The 21605-nt window shown below is 37.4% G+C and overlaps 1 protein-coding gene across 3 annotated transcripts in view; it reads right to left on the bottom strand.

Moving 5' to 3' along the window:
- SPAG9 (sperm associated antigen 9) overlaps window positions 1-21605 on the bottom strand; it is a 105242-nt gene that overhangs the window by 75130 nt on the left and 8507 nt on the right. For 2 of the 3 annotated variants that reach the window (XM_059670607.1, XM_059670608.1), the window contains exon 2: window positions 8472-8592. In XM_059670607.1, coding sequence (XP_059526590.1) covers window positions 8472-8592 — 121 coding nt within the window. Of the gene's footprint in view, window positions 1-309; window positions 329-8471; window positions 8593-21605 lie in introns of those variants that run through there. The other variant, XM_059670611.1, reaches the window with a different exon arrangement.

The following is a 21605-nucleotide window of genomic DNA, read 5'->3' as shown; positions in this document are numbered from 1 at the left end:
TAGAAATAAACAAAATTCTCTTCATCCTTTCTATCCCAAAACAACAGATAACTAAACGGCCATATTTTTAAACTGCAAATATTCTGTGGAGAAAATTTTTAAAAAATCAAGGAATCTTAAAAAGGGGGGAGGGACTAAGAAAAAATAAGAATCAAAAGACTAATAAAAATGTCCCCCTAAAATAGCTAATGGAGATACTGCAGCCTCATTTTAAATGCTCTTTCTCTCTATCCCTCTTTCCAAAGAGCAAGAGGATATGATTAAGGCAGGAAGAGCTGCCTGCTCTACCTGCTCAAAATCAGAGCTTACCTCCTTAGAATGATGGCCTTTGCCAAGTTTGGAACACCTTCCATCTCTGATGTCTTCTGCCCCATCAGACTGCTGATAGGCCTACGGGGGGAAGAAAGAGAAACAGACCTGCTAGATCGCCATATCCAACTCATGATTTGCCTTCTCAAAAGGCATCTTCAGTTCTTACTAGTCATGGAAGGCAGATAATCGGGCTGTTACTTGGCCTCAGGAGACTGACATTGGTCTTTCAGAAGCTTTTCCTTGAAGAATTTAGCATCAAAAGTCTCAACAGGTAAGCAAGAATCAAGTGCTGACTTACAAGCAAACAGATCTCAGACAACCACATCAAAACAGTAATAAAACCCTCTCCTCTGCCAACTAAGTCCTTCGCGGTATCTCTAAACTTCAAGAGATTTTCCCACGGATATTATGTTATTAACCAATGGCACAATGTGCAATGCTACAGTATCCTCATGAATCAAAAGAGAGTAGGGTAACTTCAAAGAATCCCAGTGGTAGGGGTTTCTAGCAATCTGATCTGGTCACTGTCTTGAAGATGCTACCTTGCCATACATGACAAAAAGGTGACTTCTCTCCTAGTCTCTGTGTAAGGCGAATCCCTCAACACAGATTCCTCTGTATCACTTCCATGGTCAAGAAGTCCTTCCTTATGACCAACCAAAACCAACCATTTTCTCTAACTTAATCTGCCAAGATTACAGAAAAACAACTTGGTATCTTCCTTATCTATTCCTTTACATGTTTGAAGGGTTAGTCAAATCATATTTATTCTGTTCTCTAAGTTAAGTCACCATAAGTTCTTTAACCCTTACTTAGAAAATCACTTTCTATGAAATCTTTAGTTCTAGATATTATAAATTACAACCTTAAGGTTCTTAATAGATAGCACAAGACTACAGAAAAGAATCTAAATACAGATTATAAAACATAAAGCACATCTGAAAGCCACATGGAATATTACCTAATGAAATAGTAATAAAATGTTAGGGTTTGTATAAATTATCTTGTGCCTAATTTTCTGCTTTCCCTCTCATATATAGGCTCTAAAAAAAAAAAAGAAAGAAAGAAAGAAACAACACTTAAATTAAGTGTTTTAAATATAAAAATATTCTTTATATATTGCAAAGAACTAGATTTAAGTTAAATGGACTAAAAAAGAAAGTTTCTATATAATGGATTTTATTTTTTTAAAATCAGAAGATATAAATCTAAAACTCCTAAAGCTGCCTTATTTAAAGCTGCCTTTCAATGAGAATAGAATCAGTTATCTACTGTAATCATCCAAAAATAATATAGATTGCCTATTAGCAATATAAAATTTAAAACTCTCAAATTCTGAGAATATTAACATGAATTGTCAACTGCAAAGCATAGTAAAGAGGCTGATAAAGCATTTTATTGGTCTGGAGGTTTTGGGTTTTTTGGGGTTTTTTTAAGTGATTTGAAAATTAGTGACAGAAATATTTAGGCCCTCTCAACTATTAACTTTGATATAAAGTATACCTAAAAATGGATTTTCTTCTGTGTTGTGAAAGGTCTCAGTGTACCAGTCACATCATTAACAGACAGAACTTGCTTGTAAATAATTCCCAAATGTGCAGTCTATTTTAAGCCATTTATTCCTTTAAAATAAAAAAATATGTTGATTATATGACTTCCACATACTTTCCATCTAGTAGTGTATAAGTTCTTATAACCAAGAAATAACAAGTGTCTCCCTTACAATAATAAGTTTCAAGGTAAAGGCTTGAAGTTATCTTATTAGACTAAGATCTAACACCAAATTTAAAAAGCAAATGAATGTTGCATGGGAAACGTAAAGGGTAGAAAGATCAGAATACAAGGTTCTATCCCAATGTCTTTAGCTGTCAAAAACATTTTTCCATTTAATTTTTTTAAATGGATTTTTCATTCAAAGGAAGGACAGAATCAGAGAAGAATCTATAAGTAGCTTAAAATCACTGCCATCTAAATGTTGTCATCTTCTCCCACAATTCAAGGGAAATGACATCTAATAGAAACTCAAGCCAAAACCGGTTTGGCTCAGTGGATAGAGCGTCGGCCTGCAGACTGTAGGGTCCCAGGTTCGATTCCGGTCAAGGGCATGTGCCTTGGTTGCGGGCACATCCCCAGTGGGAGATGTGCAGAAGGCGGCTGGTCGATGTTTCTCTCTCATCGATGTTTCTAACTCTCTATCTCTCTCCCTTCCTCTCTGTAAAAAATCAATAAAATATATTTAAAAAAAGAAACTCAAGAAACTTGAGGGAAAAATATTTTTCCCAAAAGAATCAATAAGTGGTTTTATATCAGCTCTGAGTGCTAATTTATAAATAATGATTCAAATTCATGTTGCAATAAAGAAATAAAATGTGCTACCAAATTTTACTTCTCCAATTCTGTTCACATTAAAAACGACCATACACTATTATATACCAAGAACCACTAAACTATTCCGTAATTCCTTGACCTACTTCCTTAAATATGTTCTAAGAAAATTAGTGAGAGAAGGAAATCTATAGGTGTGAAAAATATGATTCACTACACTGGAAAAATGTCCAACCAACAACAGAAGTTTTTTGTATGTTTTCAATTTACTAATATTTATTTTTACTCTGACTCATTCCTTCAATCCACAAAGACTTTGAGATAGCTTACAAGAACATATAACAATTCATCATACATATATAAAATGTGGATCAAGGAACAAACAATTAAATACACTAATTGGGTAAGATCCAAACCAGACATTATGGTTGCACTTCTAAGTTTGTTCTGAGTTTATGAGTAGCCAAGAACAAAACAAAACAAAGTGGCCATTAAATAACTCTCATTAGAGGAAAGAAGAAAACATAGTCTCTCAGGGAAAACATAACTGTTAATAGATGGCACCGCTTCTGAATGATAGGTATAAGCAGACATTTAAAAAAATTAATTATTGACTACATAGTCATTATACTGTAATAACTATAAATGGTATCAGATGGGTACTAGACTTATTGGTGCAATCTCTTCTTAAGTTATATAAATGTCTACTATGCTAAACACCTATAACTAATATAATATTGTATGTCAACTGTAATTGAAAAGTAAATTTAAAAAATAATAGTAATAAAGATTATACAACAAAGAAAATACGATAATGTTAAGGAAAAGATACAAAATTATATGTACACTCACTCCAACTGCAGTGATATAAAAGCATGGTACATTTGGAAAAAAGACTAGAAGTCATAAACATTCCCCACCCTCCACCCCCGCCAAAAAAACACACAAAAACTGTAAGTATTTGACTGCAATAGTCATATCGTATTCTTCTATACCACAACCATACCTAGGCTGAATATCAGGCATACAGCAGTAGTTTAATATTTTTTAATGTATCAAAATGTTTATATTTACTTGATTCATTTAAGAAATTTGGCTTATAAGAGAGAAATACCCAATATACAACAGAACTAATGAACATAAAGTAGTTTCTGATGAACAATTCATTACTGTCACACTGTGAATGGCAAGGCTGAATGTAGACTCCTTACAGAGTTGAAAAGTACCAACAGGTCTTTCTCAATGCACAACTTCCTTATTCTATTCCATATATAGTTCAGGTTCTTCCTCAAGGCTCACAAGATATTAACTACCAAAAAATGTTATTGCTACTCCCAGGTAAGAAATAATACACAGCATTTTTTGGAAAAAAACAAAAATATTTCTTACGTAGTTCAAATTTTGAAAAGACAGCAACCAGAAATCTCCGAAATCAAATGTGACCACAAAAACTTTATGGACTCAACTTCTCAACACTGTGAAATCATGACAACCCTATGACAGATTCCATATTATCAAAGGCTATAAAGTGTATCCTTTAATTCAGTTCCTATTTTTTGACATTTTCTTGCTTCTCAAATAGCAAGTAACTACAACCAAATTCCCCCTTTTAACATAGGAAGTGGTCTTCAAAGCAGAACTTGGACTTTTATTGTGGCTGTTTTTTAAAAGGGATATGTACCCTAACACACATAAGCCAGAATTGACAGTCTTTTAAAATTCAAGACTCTAACATGTTATATAAATTCTAGAGGCCCAGTGCATGGATTCGTGCACCAGTGGGGTCTCTCAGCCTGGCCTGCGGGGATCGGCTGAAACCAGCTCTCTGACATCCCCTGAGGGGTCCCGGATTGCGAGAGGGTGGACCCCAGCAGCAAGCTAACCTATGGCTGGAGCATCTGCCCCCTGGTGGTCAATGCACATCATAGTGACTGGTCAAATGGCCCAACGGTCGGAGATTTAGTATATTAGCCTTTTATTATATAGGATAAACATGGAACATGGATAAGATACCATTATATGGTACTAAAAATATGGCACTAATCAGAAAAATCTATCCCTCCTTTACTACAGGTATCATCATCAGTTATTTCTGTGGCCTTAAAAAGCTTATTTATTTATTTTTTAAAGAATAGTTTTTATTGATTTTTAACAGAGAGGAAGGGGGAGGGGAAGGGGAAGAGTGGGGGAGAGGGAGAGGGAGAAACCATGTTGTGAGAGTGCAATATGAATCAGCTGCCTCCTGCACGCCCCCTACCAGGGATAGAGCCCAAAACCTGGACACATGCCCTTGACCAGAATTGAACCGACAACCTTCGAGTCCATGGGACAAAGTCCAACGGGACAAAGCCCAACCTACTGAGCCACATGGGCCAGGGCAAATAAGTGCTTATTTAATTAGGGAGGTAATCAACCAAAGACCTTGTATGCATATATGCATAACCCATGGACACAGACAATAGGGTGGTGAAGGCCTGGGTGAGGAGCGGGTGTAGGGGGTGGGGGGGTGGGGAGGGGGGTGTGCGGGCTGGAAGAGGTCAATGGGAGGGAAAAGGGGACATGTATAATACTTTCAACAATAAAGAATTTTAAAAAAGAGTATGAAAAAATAAAGCCACGTTAGGCACACTAAAAAATACATTTAGCCCTTGCCGGTTTGGCTCAGTGGATAGTGTTGGCCTTCAGACCGAAAAGTCTTGGGTTCGATTCCGGTCAAGGGTATGTACCTTGGTTGCAGGCTCCAACCTGGCCCCACCAGGTCAGGATGCGTGCAGACTCCAAGGTGTCAAAGGAGAAGGGAATAAATCCCAAAGCAGTCATAAAAGAAGGCTCCTTATAGCTTCAGCTCATGAACCAAGAAATTTAGTGTTGTCAATTTTGGGCAGCTGAATGGTCTGTTTTTACTAACCACAGTTTTAAGTTCTTTGTTTGTTATTTAAACACCAAAATTTACTTCAAAATGAGATATCAGACTCCCAGGGGGATATATTAATAACAAAAATAATGTTTTCAGAAAAATTTTAGTTCAAGACCATATCCAATACTTGACGAAGAATTTCCTCATCCCTTCCCTAGAAAACTATCAACTAATTTTAAAAGATATCTTATTTTTAAAAATTATTTTGAATTAAAATAAAAAACAGGGATCCAGCCCTAACCGGTTTGGCTCAGTGGATAGAGCAATGGCCTGCGGTCTGAAGGGTCCCAGGCTCGATTCCAGTCAAGGGCATGTACCTTGGCACACCCTCAGTAGGAGGTGTGCGGGAGGCAGCTGATCGATGGTTCTCTCTCATTGATGTTTCTAACCAACTCTCTAGCCCTCTCCCTTTCTCTCTGTAAAAAGTCAATAAAATATATTTTTAAAAAAAGATATCTTCAGAAGAAATCAATCTTTAGAAAAAACAGGGATCCATACTTTTTTAAAAAAAATATATTTTATTGATTTTTTACAGAGAGGAAGGGAGAGGGATAGAGAGTTAGAAACATCGATTTAGCTGCCTCGTACTGGGGATGTGCCCGTAACCAAGGTACATGCACTTGACCGAAATTGAACCTGGGACCCTTCAGTCTGTAGGCCGACGCTCTATCCACTGAGCCAAACCGGTTAGGGCCAGGGACCCGTACTTTTGAGAGAGAAATGAGAGACTGGATACCACAGAACATGACAGTTCCAAAAAAGGTAGATATGATTCTCTGTAATGGATAACATATCTTAACTGGGACTACTACATTTTGTCTACATTTACTAGAAAGGAACAGGAAGTAGGTTTTTAAATGTTTAGTAATAAAAAAGATACAGTATATGTGAAAAAAATTACTAGCTCATTTCATTAGGTTCCTTTTGTGAAAAAAGCAGAAGTTCCTTTGAATAGAAGAGAGATATTTTAACATACTTTCATCAAAATCAGAATTTCAAATATAAAGTAATTCTTTAGTAACTCCCTAATCATAGAATCTGATTAATTAAACTATAAAAGAATTCTAGACTAGGGGTGCCTTCCTTTCTAATTAAACAGTTCCTTATCCAAAACTTGGTAATCTTCAGAAACCAAGAGGAAAATGTAATAGGTCAAATAATGAGAGGTTGGGTCTATCAACTGTGCCAGTAGTGTTTGGTTCTAAAATACTACATAATACCTACTATGAAAATACAATCAAGGTAGGATTAAAATATCTCCAATAGCTAATTTTGCTTCTTCTTTGACTAGAAAACACTCAATTCTTAAAATATACCAAAAGCTTATAATTGCCACTGGATGAGTGGTAGTCACAATAATGTGACTCCAGGAGTGTATTTGTTAGTGTGTGCACTGTGCAGTCCATCATACAGCTCTCTACCACCTCAAATTTCTATAGTAAAATCATAGAAGTCATTCGATGTATTCAGTGTTAACAAAGGAAGGGTACAGCAGTCTAGGTATCTACAAGCCTAAAAATACAAAGACATGACACATGGCTTATTCTCTATCACTCTAGTTGGCTTCTGTTACAAATATCCTTTGGCTCCCTTCTATGACATTTGCTCAACAGCCATGTGCGTTCTCCTTGAATTCTACAATGCCTGAACTCCGGATTCCCAGGGATTCTCAGTCCTAGAGGGAGCCGTCAGTGATCACTGTTATCCAAGCCTGGTAGTGAGGATTACCCCTCCTGAATGCCAGGCCCTTAACAGCAGGTGTCACTGTGCATCTTTACCGGGTGATGTGGGAAGGGTAACTGCTGGCCATCTCTTGTTGAGGGAAAACTGGAAAGCACTCTGCCTGCCTGAATCAAACCTGAAAACAGGCCATGAAGCCTCTCTCCATTTCTTTCTCATTTTGTCTCAATTAGGACCACTTTGATTAGCCAAAAAGGGGAAATCATCCTTGGGATTTGAAACAGTAATTATTTTAAAATCAAGAATAAGATATAGCCCTAGCCCAGTGGTCGGCAAACTGCGGCTCGCTCTTTGGCCCCTTAAGTGCGGCTCTTTCACAAAATACCGACTTCTGCGCATGGGCCACAAAGTTTCAATCGCACGTGGTATTTTGTGAAAGAGCCGCACTCAAGGGGCCAAAGAGCCACATGTGGCTCGCGAGCCGCGGTTTGCCGACCACTGCCCTAGCCAGTTTGGCTCAGTGGATAGAGCATCGGCCTGCAGAGTGAACCAGGGTTTGATTCCAGTCAAGGGCACATGCCCAGGTTGCTGGCTCGATCCCCAGTAGGGGGCGTGCAGGAGGCAGCTGATCAATGATTCTCTCTAATCACTGATGTTTCTATCTCTTTCCCTCTCCCTTCCTCTCTGAAAATCAATAAAAATATATTTTAAAAAATAATAAAATATAAAATTACATTAAAAATAAAATGATTGTGAAAAATGACAATCTGTTCCTCTAACTGCCCTCAGTTGTCCACTACAAAGGAACAAAAAAAAGAATTCAGTAATTTTTTTATACATACTTCAAAGCTAGAGTTTCTCTTACATTTATAAATCCCAAAACAATACAGGAAACAATGAAACTTTGTGTAGTTGATTATTAGAAGATCTGCAAGCACACACCACAGAATCCTTGATAGTGGATCTAGCATAATATTAACTACAACAAAGGCTGAGAAATAAACTGAAGAAGAGAGTCTTATAGGTATTTTTTATTTAGTCATTTCTGCTGACATGGGTGCCACATGAAAACGTGAACAAAAGAGAACTAAAACCTAGCTCCCAGGTCTCACTCTTGAGTCTGGGATAACAATCCCAAGCATGTATCTGGAACCTTCCTCAAATGTCAGGATGAGTCACAGCCCTATTGCAACCCGCTCTTTGAAGTGCACTTATGAAGAGAGGTATTTTTACTTACTCTGGTCAGCATAGTTTTTTGCTTTGAGTTCAAGTTGTCTTGTTTGAGATTCTAAAGATTCCACTCGGGTCTGTAAATCCTTTTTTTCCTGTTCTTGAGAGTCTTCAAATTCAATGAATTTCTAATAAAAGAAATATTTTCATTAGAGAAATGAAAATTTTTTAACATTTTCAACTCCTGTGTTTCTTGATATCAAGTAGCACAATTAGGCATTAGCTACTCAAGAAGATACCAGAATCATAAACTTAAGTTGATTTTTTTTTAGATTTTCTATAAAGAAAAAAAAGTTTTAAAACCTCCAAATATAGAAAAGCTGACAAAATAATCTGTTTGAGTGTTTTCACATCATATAATAGACATTCAAAAGGAAATACATATATCCTACCCCCACATATATAAATGGCTTTACTAGTATATTTGCATATTCATCTCAGTTCAAGAAACAATTTTTACATAATTTTGCACGTAACATGTACAAGCAGAGAACCAAAGGATAACGAAATAGCAATAAATATTTGTTAAATGCTAATGTGATTAATGGACAGTCTTCTAGATTCCTGAACCATAGATTTTATGTTTTTTAAATAGAGAAAGAGAGGGAGAGGCAGGTTTTGTTTGTTTTTATGGCGGGTGTTTTTGTTTTGTTTTGTTTTAACATATTTTTATTGATTTCAGAGAGGAAGGGAAAGGGAGAGAGAGATAGAAACATCAATGATAAGTGAGAATTGTTGATTGGCTGCCTCCTGCACGCCCCACACTGGGCATGTGCCCTGACCGGGAATCGAACTGTGAACGAACTGTTAACACTCAACCACTGAGCCAAGCCAGCTGGGCCAGAGGGAGTTTTTTATTGACTTTAGAGAAAGAGGAAGGGAGAGTAACACTGATTGGCTGCCTCCTGCACACCCCCTTCTGTGGTTGGAGCTGGCAACTCAGGCATGTGCCCTGACAGGGAATCGAACTGGATCCAGACCTCTTAGAGCATGGGACAATGTTCAACCAACTGAGCCACACTGGCCAGGGCTGAACCATGGAATTTAAATTCCTAAGAAAAAGAGCATGTTCTAGAAATATCTCTACCAAATTTAATATACCAAAACTGTTCTCATCAGGAGATTATCACTGAATATAAGAATCAAATCTCAATCCTCATCTTAAAGAGCATCATTTGACAGCTTATCACTGATTCCTCTTTAAAATTCTTTTTAAAAATTTGACTTCCAGGACTTTTCCCTCTTTTCCTCTACTTTACTGGCTGCCATTCTTTTTTATTTTATTTTTTAAAGATATATTTTATTGATTTTTTACAGAGAGGAAGGGAGAGAGATAGAGAGTTAGAACATCAATCAGCTGCCTCCTGCACACCCCCTACTGGGGATGTGCCTGCAACTAAGGTACATGCCCTTGACTGGAATCGAACCTGGGACCCTTCAAGTCTGCAGGCCAAGGTTCTATCCACTGAGCCAAACCAGTTAGGGCACTGGCTGTCATTCTTGATTTTCTTTGTTGGTTCTTCCTCTTCTCCCCAACTTCTTGACATTGGCAAGCTCAGTCTTGACCAACTTTTTCTCTTTGCTGTTTACTCTTTGCAGTCAGCTTTGACTTTTCTCTTTCTCTAATACCTTATATCTAATCCATCAGCAAATCTACTTTTAGATCCAACCACAGTTTCTCTCTCACTCCCTCTCCCTTCCTTTCTCTCTAAAGTACACCAGATGGCCCGGCTGGCGTTGCTCAGTGGCTAAGCGTCCACCTATGAACCAGGAGGTCATGGTTCCCAAGTGTTCCCCAGAGGGGGTGAGCAGAAAGCAGCCAATCAATGATTCTCTCTCATCATTGATGTTTCTCTCTCTCTCTCTCTCTCTCTCTCTCTCTCTCTTCCTCTCTGAAATCAATAAAAGAAAAAAAGGTTATATGAACAGAAAAGCAGCAACTATATGTTACTAATAAAGTATGAGTAAGTTATTTCAACACTTTTACCTGGGAATATAAGCAAAGATAAAGTATTAATAAGAAAATGTAATTATTCTTGGCATGCTTTGAAAAGGATGCTCCCTTAACTAACTAAACTGCTTCATCTGGGTAACTAGAAATTCTTATTTTAGGTTTCTTTTGTGCTATTAATAAAATGTTGTTTTAAAGAACATAGAGATGTTTACAAGTAACACTTAAAATGCTGTGCTACTAAACTCCTGATAAAAAAAAACACTTTACCACTAATAGTGGTAGGGAGTGGGGGTGGGAGGAATGGGTGAATGTGGTGAAAGGGTACAAATTTCCAGTCAGAATATGAGTAGGTCTGGGGATGTAACGTATAGCAGCACCAAGACTATAATTAACAATACTACTACATTGTAGACGTTAAAGTTGCTAAGAAAGTAGACATAAAAGTTCTCACGACACAAAAAGATTTGAAACTATGGGAAGTGATAAATGTGTTAACTAACCTTATGTGGTAATCATTTCACTATATATGTAATCAAATTATTACATTGTACACTGTATACCCTAAATTTACACAATGTTATAGTCAATTATTTCTCAATAAAGCTGGGGGAAAAACAATTTTACCACTATTCTGCCTATTCAGACTTTTCTGACCGAGTGAAGAAACATCACACGGACACAGCTTTCTATCTGCTTTGTTTCTTGGCGACCCAGTTTGGCTACAGAAGGTCATGAATAATCCATAACTGTGGAGCGGTCACTACTATATGTTTACTCTACAAGAATGACTTAGACCTATCTAAATGATTCAAGCTTCAAAAATTTTTGCATTTTATTACGGCTATCGAGGCCTCATATCTATATTGATTACCTTAAGTACATATGGCAAAAGGAAGAGAGATTTCTTTTTTTCAAAATTGTGTGATAGTTCTTGGACAGGCAGAGCTATTTATCACCAAATGGAAATCTCTTGCTTCTGCAGTTTCCCTTCACAGGAAAGGACTATCAATAACAAAAGTATTCCATAGCAAATGCATAATCCCAGGACTTTCCTTCCAGCAAATTAAAACATAAACTTAGAGACTATAAAACAAATTGCTATTCTCATAAGGATATGTTTTTTCCTTTCTGATTCTAAATGGTGGATTTTCAGGGGGGTTTTGGCATCATAAACTCCTTTGAGAATCATTCTTTTACCAGGCATAAGCATTCCATTTCAATGCATCTTCAAGTTCTACAAGAAATCAAGAATGATTCCCCCCATTTATAAAAACTGTAAATGTTGTGTGTTTTCCAATGTATTTTTTAAATTCTCTCTGCTCTTAAAAATCCCAATTTTAAATGTGTACTACATCTTGGTTTAAAAATGTACAGCTGTGGGCTAATCACTATCACACAACAAAAATAAATATTCCTCAGTTCTGATAAGGCATGTTAATAGATCTTACAGGGCACTGGAAGCCTAGTTAAATGAACACTCCTTATAGCCTTCAAAGAATAACCAAGAAAAAGTAACAAATAACTGAAATTTTCTAAGTTGTTACCCAAGAAAAATACCTACCAAAAAGACTAGTTCAGGGGCATGGTTTTGAGAAATATCCCTGATAATAGAATCACCTTGGGAACAGAAGTTGCTATAGGATAGAACAGCTCAGGAAACAGAACACTGATTGATGATAACTACAAAAAACTTCAGAAAATGGCCTAGCTTTATATGGTACTTAACAATAATGTGAAAGTAAAAAACACTGATACAAGAATTTAGGAAAAAAATAAAAATAAAAATAGAGAAGGTGCCATGAAATTCAATCAGACACCAAAATAGGGCTCTTGGCAGAAAAAGGTTTGGATCCATGGCCCTAACAGGAGAGTCCCTTTTCCTGGGTGGGCCGGGGACAGACTATAAGGGAGGTAACGAGAAGTGTTTTTTCTTTCCTTTTTCTTTTTTTAAATGAGCTATTATTTTATTATTGTTCTGAGTCCTGTGCTTTTTCCAGTACTTTGGAATACTTATATTATTATTTTGAGGAGATTTATAGCAGAAGTATCTGTTCGTGGGAAATGTAATTAGGCCTTCAGGGTAAATAAATTCATAGTACTATGCTGCCCTTTGGCAGATGATCTTTTATGAAACATGTGAACCTTGCTTAAGTATGTAAGAATGCAAGTTTACACAGAAGACAGGTTACTAGGTTATTATTTACTTTCTAAATATGATTCTTTTTAAAGGAAAGGTTCCTATAAGATCGATTTGAATGAAAAATTCCTGTAGTGCCTTTAAAGTATGGTTGGTATACAAAAATGAGTTTATATGAAACTTTTCAGAGATATGTTAATTGCACAAATGAAAAAGTTCATTTGCCTCGCTCTTTTCTTTTAATGATTTAAAAAATGTTTTAAATTATTATTGATGTTTTTTAGAGAGTGGAAGGGAAAAAGAGAGAAACATCGATGTGAAAGAGAAACATTGATTGGCTGCCTCTCAGACACACCCTGACAAAGGCTCGAACCCCAAGCTTAGGTATGTGCCCTGACCGGAAACCGAACCCACCACCTTTTGGTGTACAGGGCACTCCAACCAACTGAGCCACACCGGCAGGGCTGCTTCTTTGTTCTATACCTAACTCCCTCATAACTACAGATAAAATAATTAGACAATAGGTGTCAATGGTTACACTGAAAAATTTCTCCAACAAGGCTTTCCGCTTCTATGCTGAGATCACAGGTGGGCTAGTAGCATGTGTGCGTACTGCTGAACTTCATTACTAGCTTTGTAGACGACAAACATGAGCGACTCGTTTTAAAGTCTTCTTAATTTACCTCAAAGAAACACATCTGCTTTCTGATCCTGTAATTTCACCTTAACATACAAACTGAGGTAACATAAAAATAGGAACATATCCCATTCTGTCACTTCCTAGTCAAAGAAAAAATTGTTGTCACAATTAAATAAAGCCACATACCTATTCACAATGACTGTTCTCCAGGTGTCAGCGGAAGTACAGAACAGGCAGTTAGGCAATATATAAAGACATTTATTACAAACTACTAAGGAACAGCATTCACAGATTTACTGTTAAGTTAAATAATATATTAAATATAAAACTAAAACTCTTTATCCACCATCTAATCCAAGCACTTATTTCATGATAGCCATTAAAAGACACAGTCAACAGTCAACAATATACCAGGCTAAAAGTACTATAATGGAAGCAAGTATAAGAGGCAACAGAAACAGAATAAGTGACTAAATCTACTTTTAAGAACAGAAGCCAGGCCCTAACCAGTCTGGCTAAGTGGATAGCGTGTCTGCCTGCAGACTGAAAGATCCCAGGTTCGATTCCCATCAAGGACATGTGCCTCGGTTGCAGCCTCCTCCCTGGCCCAGGCCTTGGTCAGAGTGCGTGCAATATCCCCCCCCCCCCATTTATAAAAACTGTAAATGTTGGTTTTTTTCCAATATATTTTTTAAATTCTCTCTGCTCTTAAAAATCCCAATTTTAAATGTGTACTACATCTTGGTTTTAAAATGTACAGCTGCGAACTAATCACTATTAGACAACAAAAATAAATATTCCTCAGTTCCCTCTCACTAAAAAGCAATGGAAAAATATCCTCAAATGAGGATTTTTAAAAAGAAGCCATTTCAGGAAGAGGTAACAGTATATAAGCAAAGGGACAGAGGCATAAAGGTCATGGTATACAGGGGTAAATATAATTCAAGATTAAAATTTTCATAGTTGATGCAAAGGGTAAATCATTAGCTCAAGAGTAAGTTGGGGTGGGGTAAGAGATCAACCGAAGGACTTGTGTGCATGCATATAAGCACAACCAATGGACACAGACACTGGGGGGTAGGGGAGGCCAGGGGATTGTCAAGGGCGGGGGGAAAAAGGAGACATATGTAATACTCTTTGTAATACTTTAAGCAATAAAACAATTTTTAAAAAAAGAGAGTAAGCTGGGAATCTTGGGAATCTCTCCTCTGATTCACAAAGGGAGTTAAGTGGGGAAATAAGATTCCATTCATCCATCCTTTCTGCACACAACTTAAGTCCCTACTGTTCTAAGTACCCTAAGGTGGTGGGAATGTAGTAAGTTACAAGACAGCCTTGGTCCTGTGTTTCATTGCTTGAGATTTAGCAGAAGAAAACAAACATTAAATATGGGTGATTGACACCAACCTGGGGTAACAGCACAACCTTGGTTTATGACTCAGTCTCAGGCTAGTACATGACAATTCTTGCAAGACATTATGAAATAAGGAGTTAGCATTTTAAATTCTGAATACGAAATAAGACTTTTAAAAACCACATAGTGCCCTATCCGGTTTGCCTCAGTGGATAGAGTGTTAGCCTGCAGACTAAAGGGTCCCGGGTTTGATTCCAGTCAAGGGCACATGCCCAGATTGTGGGCTCAATCCCCAGTAGGGAGCATGCAGGAAGCAGCCGATCATTGATTCTCATCATTGATGTTTCTATCTCTCTTTCCCTCTCCCTTCCTCTCTGAAATCAATAAACACATATTTTATTTTAAAAAATAGGTTCAGCCCTCACCAGTCTGGCTCAGTGGCTAGAGCGTCGGCCTGTGGACTGAAGAGTCCCAGGTTCGATTCCAGTCAAGGGCATGTACCTTGGTTGCGGGCACATCCCCAGTAGGGGGTGTGCAGGAGGCAGCTGATGGATGTTTCTCTCTCACTGATGTTTCTAACTCTCTATCCTTCTCCCTTCCTCTGTAAAAAAAATCAATAAAATATATTTTTAAAAAATAGGTTCATTTTACACTATATTTTAAAGATCCTTACAAAAGAGTTTTCAATACAAATGAGGTTTCCTTTGGTTACTATAATTTGCATATAACAGTATTATTAGGCAAAGGGAATAGGATTTTGGAGGCTTTGCCCTAGCCAGAGACATGATGAATAAGAAAAAAGGTAAATGAATACCCATAAGCAGCCTGTTCATAATTGCTTAATGTGTCTTAACTTCTTGCTAGTAGCTTAACTTTATAAAGTTGGACACCCTCTATTACATTTGGCAAATGATGGGATTAGTGTACTATAAAAATCAAGGTTTTTCAAACTATAAAACCATCCTTCCCCTGGAAATTTCTGGTTACTGCCCCCCCAGCATGGGAGTTTGTCAGGTCCCTCTGGTATGAGGGTGTAAGGTGCACATCTCTTCCCAGCCTCCAGCCCTCTGTCTCTTTCTCTCTGTCTTTATGTCTCTCTCTCTCTCTCTCTCTCTCTCTCTCTCTCTCACACACACACACACACACACACACACACACACACACACACACACACTTTTTAAAAAAGTAGTGGGCATACACTTACTAGCATGTATGATAAGCAGATTTTAACCAGATACCCCTTTTTCCTCTCAATAACTAATCAGCCAACAACAACATTGAGGTAACTTCAGATAGAACTCTCCTGGGAGCAACCAGACACTATTTAAAAAAAAACAAAAAAAACAGGAGACAATGCAGACTTATGTCAGGATCTAAAAAGAATAAGCTTTGTGATGAAGCAAAATGGTTTCAAGTCCAGATGGCTTATAGGGACTGTTTTGCCCCACTGTTCTGGAGAAAAACAAACGAATACTTTGAAAAGGCAAGCTCCCGAAGTTTAACAAAAAGATCCCTAGAGGTTGTTGCTTATTGTGGTAAGATGCAAGAGACCAAAAAAAAAAAAAAAAAGGAGAAGAAGAAGAAGAAGAAGAAGAAGAAGAAGAAGAAGAAGAAGAAGAAGAAGAAGAAGAAGAAGAAGAAGAAGAAGAAGAAGAAGAAGAAGAAGAAGAAGAAGAAGAAGAAGAAGAAGAAGAAGGAGGAGGAGGAGGAGGGGGAGAGGAGGAGGAGGAGGAGGAGGAGGAGGAGGAGGAGGAGGAGGAGGAGGAGCTCTTCAAAGCAGAAACTTTGACTACAGTAGCTGTCTAAAAACTAATGCCACCAATAAAAGGCTGGTTTACTGCTATGTATCCACCAAGATAGTATCCTCCTCTCAGTTCCTCTGCAGAGCTGGAGAAGGAAAATATTTAACAATTATTGTTCAATTTAGTTAAGTTCAGTTCAATTTAATTGTTTATCAGTGTAGCATCTTTTAAGAAACTAAAGGACAGACCATATTAATCATGCCCAAGGGATGTGGTTTCCCCAGGCCTCCAAATCCAAAATCTGGAAAAATTCCTAATACAAATGATTGTTTCTTCAAAACTAAATAGCAAGGGAGGGAAAAAAGGAGAACTGTTACAGATTAAAAGAAACTTATTTGACCAAGTGTAAATATGTGGACTATCTTCTTTCAATCCTGATTAAAATAACAAACTATAAAACTATATTTACAAGGCTCAGTTAGAGCACTGTCCTGCTACACCAAGATTGTGGGTTCGATCCCCGGTCAGGGCATGTACAAGAATCAACCAATGAGTGCATAAATAAGTGGAACAACAAATCCTCTCTCCCCTCTCCCATTTTCTCTCTAAAATCAATAAATAAAAATTTAAAACAAGCTATATTTATGAGACAATTGCGGAAATGCAAATACTGATTAAAAGTTATTAAGGAATAATCATTTATAACTTTTAGGTGTGATTTTTTTAAACTATCTTTTGGATATTCACTAGTAGTCTTTGATCTACTTTAAAATTATGGTGAAAATGCTGATGGGAAGTAGCAGGGACAGATAAAACAATATTGGCTTGATGGTGTTAACTGTTGAAGTTGAGTGATGGATACATGGAAATTCATTATACTATTTTCTCTGTTTTTAATACTTAGATATTTCCATAATAAAAAGATAATATATGATTGGAATAGATTTATTAGTGGCATCTATATATATAAAAGGCTAATATGCTAAGTATCTGACTGTCTGACCAGTTTCTATGACATACACTGACCACCAGGGGGCAGACGCTCAATGCAGGAGCTGCCGAGCTGCAGTGACTTGGCAGCTGTGGTTCTGACCTGTGGCTGGCCAGGGTAGACTGTGGGAGGTTGGCTCCAAGGCATGTCCAGCTATCTTGCCCAGTCCCGCCCCTCCTGCCACCTTCCAATTAATTTCCTTTCATATGCATGAATCTGTGCACCAGGTCACTAGTTTAAAAATAAACATTGAGCCCTAGCTGGTTTGGCTCAGTGGATAGAATGTTGGCCTGCAGACTGAAGGGTCCCAGGTTCGATTCTAGTTAAGGGCATATGCCTGGGTTGCGGGCTTGATCCCCAGTGAGGGCTGTATAGGAGGCAGCCAATCAATGATTCTCTCTCATCATTGATGTTTCTCTCTCTCTCTCCCTCTCCCTTCCTCTCTGAATAAAAATATATTTAAAAAAGAAAAAGCACCCTAACCGGTTTGGCTCAGTGGATAGAGCGTTGGCCTGTGGACTGAAGGGTCCCAGATTCGATTCTGGTCAAGGGCATGTACCTTGGTTGCGGGCACATCCCCAGTAGGGAGTGTGCAGGAGACAGCTGATCAATGTTTCTCTCTCATCTATGTTTCTGACTCTCTATCCCTCTCCCCTCCTCTCTGTAAAAAATCAATAAAATATATTTTTTTAAAAATAAAAAGCTTTGTATTTAAATATATATATAAAAAATAGTTAACTTTAAAAAATAAAAAATGTTGGCTTGTGCATGCGCAATATATATAAAGCTCTCGCTGGTGCCAATCATATGCATATATTTCGATCTGTCATTGTCAATCGTGAATTTGGTTGTTTTTGTTGACATTCTGAAGCTGAAAGAAAGCGGCATCCTCGACAGAACATGTCTGAAGAACCGTCATTGACAAGTACTACCAATACTGGTAGTAACTGCCTTCACAGTGAAAATGAGGTAAATGAGGATGCAATTATCGAACGTAGTTATGGTGGAATGACTGTTACATGTCAATTTTACCTATCACTAAATTTCTCCGATGAAAACCCATCTGTTGGAAAATTTACTCGATGTTTTAGCAAAGGCAAAGTTTGTCCAAATGACATAAATTTTCCAGAATACCCGGTGTATTCAAAAAATGGAAGCCAACTGGATAAATTTCATTAAAGCAAACCAGTCTAAGTTGAGAGTTAAAAATATAGTGGTTTGATGGATTATCTCACATCTAGATCTGAAAGTGACAATGTGCCGATTGGTAAAATGATAATATTTCCATCGTCTTTTGAGGGTAGTCCCAGAAATGTGCAGCAGTGATATCAGGATGCTACAGCAATTGTAACAAAGTATCGCAAACCCGATTTATTTGTAACCACGATGTGCAACCCAAAATGGGCAGATATTGTAAATAATTTAAAACGCTGGCAATAAGTTGAAAACAAACCTGACTTGATAGCCAGGGTTTTTAATATTAAGATGAATGCTTTTAAATTATATATGTAAATTCAATTTGGCAAAGTAATAGCTAAAATTCATGTATGTCATCGAATTTCAGAAACACGGACTGCCTCACGCTAACATACTATTGATATTACCAGTGGTTCTCAACCTTCTGGCCCTTTAAATACAGTTCCTCATGTTGTGACCCAACCATAAAATTATTTTCATTGCTACCTCATAACTGTAATGTTGCTACTGTTATGAATCGTAATGTAAATATCTGATATGCAGGATGGTCTTAGGTGACCCCTGTGAAAGGGTCATTCGACTGCCAAAGGGGTCACGACCCACAGGTTGAGAACTGCTGTAGTGAATCCAAATTACGAACGGAAGATGACATTGACCAGTTTTCAGTGATGCCAGCATTTGTGATGACTATTAATAAATCACAAGGACAAACTCTAGACAGAGTAGGAATATTCCTACCTGAACCCATTTTCGGACATGGTCAGTTATATGTTGCTTTCTCGAGTTCAAAGAGCGTGTGACATTAAAATAAAAGTTGTAAATACTTCATCACAAGGGAAATTTGTCAAGCACTCAAAGTGTTTTTACTCTTAATGTGGTATAGAGGGAGATATTAGAATACAGTAAGTTTAATCAATTTATCAGTCATTGTTTTTACCAATGTTTTTATATCATGTTTTTGTTGTTTGTCTTTATATCATGTCCTTGTTGTTGTTATTGTTTATTAATCAATTTACATATTATTTTCATATACACTTTACTAATTTTCTTTCATCTCTGACACTTCTATTATAGAGAAAGGGCGAATAGCGATATTAAAATACTTCTAATTAATTTCCTTTCACCGTGCACTGGGCCACTAGTTTAAAATAAAATGACAAATCCCATGCACCATAAGGTCACTGGTTAGATTCCTGGTCAGGGCACATGACCAGGTTTCTGGCTCAATCCTTTATCGGGAGGTATACAGGAGTCAGCTGATAGATGTTTCTCTCCCATATCAATGTTTTTATCTCTCCCTTTCCCTTCTTCTCTCTCTTTTAAAAAAAAAATCAATAAAAAGATATTTTAAAAAAATAAAATGACAAAATATTGTAATACAAGTTTCCTATCATTAAAAGTCAAATATACATGCACAAATATACATGTACAAGGATATTCATTGAAGGGCTATTTGTAACAGTTTATACTGGAAGGTAACGTAAATGTCCATCAATAGATAGTGAATAAGTAAATACGATTAATCCATATCTTGAAAACTATTTAATTAATTAGGGAATTGGGGTGAGGGTAGGCTGAATAGAAGTCTAAATGCACTAGTCAGTAATCTCCCTAAGAGGTCCCCAGAGCCATCCCAGAGCAGCCAGTAGCCCTCTCTGCCACCCACACAAAGGATAGGAAGTTTGTTTCCTGAAGACACGAAGAGAGACTACACTAGCGGATACCAGGCACAGCCAAATAGAGAGAATGAAGTGAAAATCTACATACCAAACAGTAATTCTGACAGCCCTCTTTCCCTTCTGTCCATTACCCAGATTCCTCTGATAACTAGGCTTATCTACCACTCCCTCCTCCACCTCCAAAAGGACTATCTTTATTTGGAAAAACTCAAATGTCTGGGGTACAAAATCTGGGTTCCCAATAGGCAATAAGCTGCATCCAGCCACACAAAGCTTCCGCCTTCTTTTTTTAGTACCCCACTCTTAAAAAAACATGAAGGGATAATTAAGGGTGGTCTGGTATTTGAAGCTCCAATCTGGAAGAGAGAGACCAGAAAAAAAGGGGAAAGGGACTCTGAGGAAACAGATAAAATAGGAAACAAATGAAAACTATAATTAATATACTCAGAGACCAAAGAAAAGTCATTTCATTCATGAAACCAGAACAGTATGCTATTTTTTTAAATATTTTTTTATTGATTTTTTTACAGAGAGGAAGGGAGAGGGATAGAGAGTTAGAAACATCAATGAGATAGAAACATCAATCAGTTGCCTCCTGCACACTCCCCACTGGGTATGTGCCCGCAACCAAGGTACATGCCCTTGACCAGAATCGAACCCGGGATCCTTGAGTCCGCAGGCCGACGCTCTATCCACTGAGCCAAACCAGTTAGGGCAGTATGCTATTTTTTAAAACTGGGGATTTGGAGGGAGAGTAAGAACAAGGAAGAGCGCGTGGAACATAAAAGTATGAAAATTAAAGAATCTAGCACTTATTCTGTTTTTCTTGTACAAACTATACTTTGGGGGTAAACCAAACAGTTTATAAAGGAAGCTCTCCTTTATAAGAAAATTTAGCTAATAAATGCTGAAGGACTGAGTTAAACTAGTGCCATTTCCCAATCCTTAATGAAATAACAGGGAATATCCAGTCACTGTTCAGATTTTCCTGGCTGTCTCATAAACGCTTTTATAGTCAGGTTCCAAACAAAGTCCATATGTTGCATTTGGATGATACATCTCTCAGGTCTCTTTTAAACTATAGATTCCCAAGTCCTTTTCACAGAGATGTTGTAGCAGCCATTGATGATCATTAGGGAATACTATAAAGCCATTGTAAAAATATAATTTAGATCAAGCCAGATATAGGTTGTTGCTAGTTATGAGTAAATGAAACTCAACAGTCAATTCACACAGAAAAGGAAAGTAGAATCATCATATGCTCAATCATACCAGTGATCTGAGAAAGGAAATGAAAACAAGAGGTTGCCAGGCCTGTGGGCTCAATCCCCAGTAGGGAGCATGCAGGAGGCAGCCAATCTATGATTCTCTCTCATCATTGATGTTTCTATCTCTCTCTCCCTCTTCCTTCCTCAGAAAGAAATTACACCCTTCTGGTTTTACAAAA

This window comes from Myotis daubentonii, chromosome 16, assembly GCF_963259705.1.
Source record: "Myotis daubentonii chromosome 16, mMyoDau2.1, whole genome shotgun sequence".
NCBI lineage: Eukaryota > Metazoa > Chordata > Mammalia > Chiroptera > Vespertilionidae > Myotis > Myotis daubentonii.
This window is presented reverse-complemented; position numbering and strand designations above follow the sequence as displayed.